This window comes from Asparagus officinalis, chromosome 10, assembly GCF_001876935.1.
Source record: "Asparagus officinalis chromosome 10, Aspof.V1, whole genome shotgun sequence".
Classification (NCBI taxonomy): Eukaryota; Viridiplantae; Streptophyta; class Magnoliopsida; order Asparagales; family Asparagaceae; genus Asparagus; species Asparagus officinalis.
This window is the reverse complement of record NC_033803.1, coordinates 9,923,191-9,932,762: the sequence shown is the minus strand read 5'-3', so window position 1 is coordinate 9,932,762 and position 9,572 is coordinate 9,923,191. Positions and strand designations below refer to the sequence as shown.

The following is a 9,572-nucleotide window of genomic DNA, read 5'->3' as shown; positions in this document are numbered from 1 at the left end:
TATGCATTGTTGATGGGTTTTGGAATAAGGAAGAGCACTATGAATTACTCTCGCAAGACTAGAGAAGTGGTAGACAGAAAGTTTGTTTGTGATAAGGAGGGCTATAAACCTAATAGTGGCAAGATAGAGATCCCTCTTCGGCGAGAGACCCGAGTGGGATGTAAGGCAATGATGCGAGTTAAATTATTGGAGGAAAAATCGTGGGAGGTCATGGGGTTTGTTGAAGAACATACAAATCATGTGTTGAGTAGTCCAGACAAAGCAAAAATGCACAGATCACATCAACAATTCTATAAAACTCAAAGATGTAAAAAACTTATTGATAGTCTGCGAGAAGAAGGTTTGCCTCCTTCCACTATTTCTCGCGTTATCAATGCAACCAATGGAAGAGACGGTGAATTTGTGACATCACAACAGTGCATTGATCATATCAGAACCCAAAGAGTCAACAATATTGGTCATGAATGCATATCTATCATTCGACATTTTCAGAGTATGACAGCGAATGATCCAGAATTTTATTTTGCAATAGAAGTAGACAGTAGTGGACAAAGGAGGAGTGTATTCTGGGCCGACGGAAGATCAAGAGCATCTTATTTGCAATTCAGTGATGTTATTGTGTTTGATGTGACATACAGAACTAATAAGTTCGGTCTTCCATTTGCTCCATTTACTGGTGTAAATCACCATAGGCAGTCCACTTTACTTGGTTGTGCATTATTAGCCGATGAACAGGAAGATACCTTTGTTTGGTTATTTGAAGAATGGCTGAAATGCATGCACGGCATTGAACCAGGTGCTATTATAACAGATCAGGATAGAGCAATGTGTAATGCTATTCACTCAGTGTTTCCAACGACAAGACATCGTTATTGCTATTGGCACATGCAAAAGCATATTATTGATCATTTGCCTACTTTGGTATCTCGTTATGGTGAACAGTTTCAAAGGTATTGGGGCTTGTGGTGCAATAGTTCTTCAATTGAACAATGTGAAGGATATTGGGTTGAGATGAAAGAGAAGTTTGATATAAATGAAGAAGGGGAGGGATGGTTGCAAACAGTTTACAAATGCAGAGAACACTGGGTGCCGTGTTATCTGAAGGACACTTTTTTTGCTGGAATGAGATCAAGCCAAAGGAGTGAAAGTATTAATGCATTTTTTGATGGGTATGTTAACTCACAGACTCAGTTACACGAGTTTGTGACACAATATGAAAAAGCAGTAACTCATCGCTTAAGTGAAGCCCATGAAGATTTTAAAAGTCTGAACACAAAGCCGGTCATGCTCCTTGGACATCCAATTGAGGTCCAAGCTGGAGAAATGTATACACTCTGAACACAAAGCCGGTCATGCTCCTTGGACATCCAATTGAGGTCCAAGCTGGAGAAATGTATACACGCAATATGTTTGATGTCTTGGACATCCAATTGAGGTCCAAGCTGGAGAAATGTATACACGCAATATGTTTGATGTGTTCCATACTAAATTCAAAGGATTTGGTACAGATTTCTGTGAAGAATTGAGAAAAGATGGGGATATTGTTGAATACAAGGTCTGTAAGTTTACAGATAGAGGAAAATGGGAGGTGGTTACTTATGAACAGTCCAGTCAGATGCAATTCCGTTGCACTTGTGCTTTGTTTGAAACTAATGGTGTGCTATGTAGACATATATTATCGCTAATGATGGCTAGGCAGATGGATTCATTACCCGACCACTACATCCTACACCGTTGGACCATACATGCAAGGCATCGTAACATTGGGGTTGGCAACATCGTATTTGGAAGAAACATCACCAGCTGTGAAGGGAAGATTAATTTATTGAAATCTTGGGCTTTAAGAGCAAAATTCAATAATGTGCTCGAGCTTGCATTTGATTCAGAAGAGAAGCTGCAACAACTTGATGATGTACATTCATTGAAACACTGTACTGCGGATCATGACTTACTTTAGACTAAGTAAAAAAATTAGCACAAATCCAATAGAAATACCAATAGAAACACTGTACTGCTAATTCATGTACATTAGTCTGTTCTTTCCTCATTGGAAACTTAACTATGCAATACATGGAGAACATACACTTCAACAAATCCAATAATACATTCTTACACTCTACTTAGCACAAATCCAATAGAAATACCAACTACAAATCCTAGAAAAATACCAAATAAAAGAACAAATATACCAAGCTTCAACAAATCCAACATATCAATCTCAATCTTTCTCTTTTCCCGCACTTCTCCACTTGACACGGCTCTTGAAACTTGCGGCGTCACGCTCGACTGCTCTGCCTTTGAACCTTGAAACTCCTCTTCATCAGATACCTATTTGAAGAATCCACAATTACTCACTTTCCAATTAGCGCATCCCAGAAACAATCGACCGGGGTTCGTCTTAGTTCCAGATCTGGAGAGTATAGCCCTCCTTCCACAATGGCACAACAGTCCATGACGATTGCTTGAAGATGACTCCATGATCCACGGCTACAGATATAAAAGTTTGCATATTCATAGCAATTGAAAAATAATAATTGGAAAAATAATAAAAACACACTCATATACAAAAGCAAGCTTAGGCAAGCTTAGGGCACTTTGCAAGAACAATTACACCAGATATTGTTGTGATCACAGTCTAGTAGCAGTGGTTTTCTTTTAACATCCTCATCAGCTTATGCCACCTTTCAAGTTTTTCAATTATTGGTTTGATCATCATATGTTTCTTTCAGTGACACATCAAGGATGTTCCTCACCCATTACCGGCTCTCCCTTGTTTCAAGTCTTTCAAATGCTGAAAAATGTCAAGAGTTCCCTAAGGCTTTTAATCATCATAATTTTGGTGGGATTCACACTAGAGTTCAAGCTGACAAAAAAATTTATTTGATACTCAATCCTTGCTCCAGCAACCCCCCACTGATAACTTCCTAAAGCTTTAGGAAAGTAAAGATCTCCAAAGTCTTGTGACTCTGCTCAAGAATGAAGCTATATTCACTCATCAAAAATCTAGAATCAACTAGATTAAAAACTACAATTTGAATTCTACTTTCTTTCATGCATCAGCAAAATAGCGAAGAGCTTGTAACTTTATTCATGCACTTTATACAATTGAAGGTGAGTTTCTTACATCACAATCTACTATGGGAACGGAACTCTTATTTTTTTTAAAAAATACCGAGAGATCAACTTACAGTCATACGCCAATTATAAATGCTAACTCCAAATCTCACAGCAAGCCCCATTCCAAATATAAACAGTTGTATTAACCCAAAACAGTGACTTTCACTGACCTTAGGAATCGCTGAAGAGAATTGAGGAAAGGGGGCGGAGAGAGGTCGGTGCTCGCGCCGGAGGATTTAGGCTCGCGCCGGAGGGAGGGAGTCGGACAGAGGTCGGGATCGTGTTGCAGTACTTTGGGGCTCGATTCGTGGGAAGGGGGGAGTCTGTGGGACGATCTCACGACGGTCGAAGGAGGGCGCACGCCCGACGGCGGTTTCACGGCGGTTTCGTGGTCGAAGGAGAGGGCGTGACGGAGGATTTGGGGATGGGGTTTCGAATCGTGGTTGGGGTTAATAGCGGATGGGATTTTGTCGATCGTGGTTTGGGGCTCGATTTTGTCGATCGTGGTTTGGGGCTCGAAGGAGAGGGATTGAAGGGGGGAGAGGGGTAGCTCACGAGATGAGAGGAACTCAGCGTCGGAGAGAGGAACTGGCGAGAGGAACTCAGCGTCGGAGAGAGGAACTGAGGAGAGGAACTCAGCGTCGGAGATCAGGGATTTGAGATCTGGGAGAGAGGAGCTCACGAGAGAGATTTGGGGAAAGAAAAATCTATTTGGTCACGAGAATCTATTTGGTCACGAGATCTGATTTGAGATAACGGAGCATTTTTTCAATTAAGCCCCTGCAGCGCACAAATCTCATGAGCTGCCAGCGCACCCACAGTATTCTCATATATATATATTTGTGATTTCTCCTTAGGTTTTTAGGTGAGCAGGTAGGGGGAAATTCGTGGCTGCGGCAGAAAAAGCAAAGGAGCAGTGCGTGGAGATTTTGGCGGCTGCAAGTGAACAGCGGCTGCAGGAGAGAGAAAGTGCAGGAATTTTCGGCTGTAGATATTTTTCAGCAGATGAAGATTTCCTTTGTGTAGTCTCTTCTTTTGGTTTTGTGATCTCTTTGAGAGGTATTTTGTGAGAGATTTGAGAGAGTTTGTTTGAGGGTTTAGATTGTGAGTGATTGTAAACCCTAGTTGTATTCTCTCCCTCTATTAGTAGATCTCCCCCCTCCTTGTCCCGTGGACGTAGGCAATTTGCCGAACCACGTAAAACGAGACGCACAGAGCATTAATCCATTAGCTAGAAGAAGAAAAGAAAAAAAAAGAAAAAATGTTTGGCCAGCTACAAATAAATGAACGATTTAATTTTAAAAAATAGTCAAAAGTTGTCCCCATTTTTCCACTTTCACGAGACATTTTTAAAACTTTAGAAGAGGCTTTCGAAGGACTACTATTAAGTGCGCAGTCTTTTTGTATTTTAATTTCGAACAAATTTTTAAAATAGACCATTTTTAAAACTTAATTAACAAAATAGGCTGAAAAAATATTTAATTACCAAAAATCGTTGTAAGCTGGGATGAAAGTTATAAATCGTGGTTATAAATGAGGATACAATCATGTTTTTATAAATCATTGTTAATTATATTTGATAATAGTTATACCTAATGATATGTTATTTCTAGATGCTATCGTGTTAGTTCTAGTAGCCTTCGAGTTAGTTTTAGCTTCTATTACCCTAATTCTAGCTTGTATACAGCTAGTTCTAGCCCACACCTTACTAGTTCTAAACTCAGCCCGCGTTTTTACCTTCACACTTGTTAATTCATGCTTCTACGTTAGTTCTAGCTTCTATTAGCCTAGCTCTAGCTTGTATACAGCCAGTTCTAGCCCACACCTTGCTAGTTCTAAACCCAACAAGGGTTTTTTACATGCACACTTGTTAATTCTAGCTTCTAGCTTAGTTCTAGCTTCATTACCCTAGTTCTAGTTTGTATACAGTCAGTTCTAGTCCACACCTTGCTAGTTCTAAACCCAGCCTTCGTATTTTACCTTCACACTTGTTAATTATTACTTCTACGTTAGTTCTAACTGCTATTACCCTAGTTCTAGCTTGTATACAGCCAGTTCTAGCCCACACCTTGCTAGTTCTAAACCCAGCCCGTGTTTTTTACATGCACACTTATTAATTCTAGCTTCTAGCTTAGTTCTAGCTTCTATTACCCTAGTTCTAGAACTAGCAAGGTGTGGGCTAGAACTGGCTGTATACAAGCTAGAACTAGGGTAATAGAAGCTAGAACTAACGTAGAAGCAAGAATTAACAAGTGTGAAGGTAAAATACGAAGGCTAGGTTTAGAACTAGCAAGGTGTGGGCTAGAACTGGTTGTATACAAGCTAGAATTAGGATAATAGAAGCTAGAACTAACGTAGAAGTAAGAATTAACAAGTGTGAACGTAAAATACAAAGGCTGGGTTTAGAACTAACAAGGTGTGGGCTAGAATTGGCTGTATACAAGCTAGAACTAGGATAATAGAAGCTAGAACTAAGCTAGAAGCTAGAATTAACAAGTGTGCATGTAAAAAACCCTTGTTGGGTTTAGAACTAGCAAGGTGTGGGTTAGAACTGGCTGTATACAAGCTAGAACTAGGGTAATTGAATCTAGAACTAACGTAAAAGTATGAGTTAACAAGTGTGCATGTAAAAAACACGGGCTGAGTTTAGAACTAGTAAGGTGTGGGCTAGAACTGGCTGTATACAAGCTAGAACTAGGGTAATAGAAGCTAGAACTAACGTAGAAGCAAGAATTAATAAGTGTGAAGGTAAAATACGAAGGTTGGGTTTAGAACTAGCAATGTGTGGGCTAGAACTGGCTGTATACAAGCTAGAAGTAGGGTAATAGAAGCTAGAACTAAGGTAGAAGCTAGAATTAACAAGTGTGCATATAAAAAACACGGGCTGGGTTTAGAACTTGCAATATGTGGGCTAGAACTGGCTGTATACAAGTTAGAACTCGGGTAATAGAAGCTAGAACTAATGTAGAAGCAAAAATTAACAAGTGTGAAGGTAAAATACGAAGGCTGGATTTAGAACTAGCAAGGTGTGAGCTAGAACTGGCTGTACATAAGCTAGAACTAGGGTAATAGAAGCTAGAACTAACGTAGAAGCATGAATTAACAAGTGTGAAGGTAAAAAACACGGGCTGAGTTTAGAACTAGTAAGGTGTGGGCTAGAACTGGCTGTATACAAGCTAGAACTAAGGTAATAGAAGCTAGAACTAATATAGAAGAAAGAATTAACAAGTGTGAAGGTAAAATACGAAGGCTGAGTTTAGAACTAGCAAGGTGTGGGCTAGAACTGGCTGTATACAAGCTAGAACTAGGGTAATTAAAGCTAGAACTAAACTAGAAGCTAGAATTAACAAGTGTGCATGTTAAAAACCATTGTTGGGTTTAGAACTAGCAAGGTGTTAGCTAGAACTGGCTGTATACAAGCTAGAACTAGGGTAATAGAAGATAGAACTAACGTAGAAGCATGAATTAACAAGTGTGAAGGTAATAAACGCGGGCTGAGTTTAGAACTAGTAAGGTGTGGGCTAGAACTGACTGTATACAAGCTAGAACTAAGGTAATAGAAGCTAGAACTAAGCTAGAAGCAAAAATAACGAGTAGCGGTTAGAACTAACTTAGTAGTTAGAATTAACAATTGTAGCAGCTAGAACTAACTCAAGAACTACTAGAACTACCACGATAGCATCTAGAAATAACATATCATTAGGTATAACTATTATGAAATATAATTAATAACGATTTATAAAAACATGAATGTATCCTCATTTATAACAACGATTTATAACTACCATCCCTGCTTACAACGATTTTTGGTAATTAAATATTTTTTCAGCTTATTTTGCTAATTAAGTTTTAAAAATGGTCTATTTTAAAATTTTGTTCAAAATTAAAATACAAAATGACTACACACATTAGGTTTATTGCAAATTCAGTTTCCTCCAAAAAGACGTGGATGTCTCGTGAAAGTGGGAAAATGGGGACAATTTTTGACTATTTTTTAAAATTAAATCGTTTATTTATTTGTAGCTGGTCAAACATTTTTTTATTCTTTTTCTTTTCCTCTTCTAGCTAATGGATTAATGCTCTGTGCGTCTCGGCGGCGGTGATCTACGGCGGGGAGCGGTGGCGATCTACGGCGACGAGGACGGGTGGAGGAGGGGAGGGGAGGCGGCGATGAACTCGAGGGGAGCCTTGGGGGCCTGAGCGGAGGTGGCAACGGCGAGGAGGGCGAGGGCCAAGGTGACGAGCTTGAGAAAGCTCTTAGTTTTAGAGAGAGGAGAGAGAGAGAGAGATGAGATAGAGAGAGAGATGAGAGAGAGAGAGAGAGGAGATGAGAGAGAGAGAGGATATGAGTGCTGGGTCTGAGGGATTGAGGAGAGAGGATAAGGATAATTTAGGAATTTTAGCTTAGCTGGCATGTAATAATTGATAAAAAAAAGGGCTACAGTACAAAGTGTCACACATCAAGGGGCTGATTCACATGGGAAAAACTATAAGGGGCCTCGTCACATGAAGTTTCTGCTTTTGGGGCATGTACATATTTTTCCCCATACTCCCTATAAAAGAGGGAGTTGTGAAAAAACTTTTCATGGACTATATTACCCCTATTCTCTTTTGATTACATTCTAATACTAACTAAACTAAATTAATTATCATTGTTAATTATTTATATTATATGTCACTTTATGTTTGTATAAATTGGTCCCTAAAACTTCCAACATTATTGCAACACTTTACACCATATTAATTATTAGTAATGTATAATAATATATTAATAGATAATTGCATGTCAATAAAGTATTTATGAAAAGAGTAGAAAATATAGAATTGTCCTAAAATTATACCATAACTCATATAGGAAAATTACAAAGAGCATTCTTATGTTTAGGTAACAGTATAGAGGTACAAACATTAAATTTTAGAAAATATTAGGATATTTAAGCGTAACAAGATACATTATCTAAAATTAAAAAAAGGCCAGCAAGATATAAATAGAGGTATATAAATATAATTTTGGAAAACTATAAGGTATTTAAGTTAAGCCTATAAAGGATTTGAAACATTTTTTAGTATATGATTCCATTTATAAATAATATTCTTCATACAATATGAGGTCAGATGCTTAGCTTATATTTACACAGTAGAGGAGATGTGAAAAAAATTAAAGCATCATATTTTGAACGATTCTCAAGATTTTGAATTATTTCATTAAATTATATAATTCGCTTAGAATACTTTAGAAGAGGCTTTCGAAGGACTACTATTAAGTGTTAGACAACAGATAAACATTGAATAAATAAAATCTATGATATTAGATTGTAAAAATTAGGGATATATATATATAATAATGGGCGTCATATGAGATAATATTCATACATAACATGACATTATAATACGTAATCTAACATATTAATGAATTTTAAACATAAAAATTTACATCAAGATGTATGCTTAAGATTTGGGAGTAGAATTGTGGCTTTTATGAGTTTTGTGGGTTCTAATTTTGTTTCCCAAATATGATCCAAACCCAAGCCAACAATCAAATTAAAAATGACATTATTTTCTTGATATCTATAAAGGGATATATCGGTCAATTTTTTGTAATGGTCGATATATCAAAAAATAAAAGAAAACAACATAAAATATTACTGAGATAAAGTCTTTAACCCGATATATTATCCGATATAGAAATATATTAGCCGATATTGAATAGAATGCCTATAAGAGCAAATATGTAAAGGTTATATAGGTATTAGTTCCTTAATTTTAAATATCCAATGATTCTATGTTATTCTCTTAAAATTTTTAAATTGCTCACAATTTTAGGGACTATATTAAATTTATTAAAAACTTTAGGGACAAATTAAAAACAAGCTATATTTAAAAGAAGAGTTAATTTTTTAAAGACCCTCTCAACTATGGTGATTGTCTTAAAAAACCCACTCAACCGATTCAATTTGACAAAACCCCCTTCTTTAAGGGTGGTATTATAGATAACCCCTCTCAATTTTGGTGTAATTTTAGAAAAAACCTCTCAACTATAGTGTGTCTCATGAAAACTCTCCTAATCTTTTACACTTCTATCAGCAAACCCCCTTAACATAGTTGCTTCATATGTGATTTAGACAAATTAAATGCCCTCTTGAAGAAAGCAATTTTAATTAAAAAGAAACCATCAACCGATAATAAAAAGATCACAACCAATTTACAATTTTTCCCCTTCTATAACACATCTTTTTGTTTTATCTGGCAAAAACCAAGGTAATTCTTTTATGATTGATTGATATTTTGATCTTTCCAAGTTAAGTACTTGTCACATAAGAGATAAGACTTAATGATATTAGTTTTAAGAGGTTAGGTTTAAGTGAGAAAAGTTCACAGTGGTTAAGTAAAATTTTTATAAGTTGAGATAGATTATCTACAAACCACCCAAAATTTGGCAGAGATCTACTCAATTT

General features: G+C 37.0%; 1 protein-coding gene across 1 annotated transcript; it reads left to right on the top strand.

Moving 5' to 3' along the window:
* Window positions 211-1,338, top strand: LOC109826434 (protein FAR1-RELATED SEQUENCE 5-like). Its single transcript, XM_020393465.1, has one exon. The coding sequence runs from the start codon at window positions 211-213 to the stop codon at window positions 1,336-1,338; it is 1,128 nt and encodes a 375-aa protein (XP_020249054.1).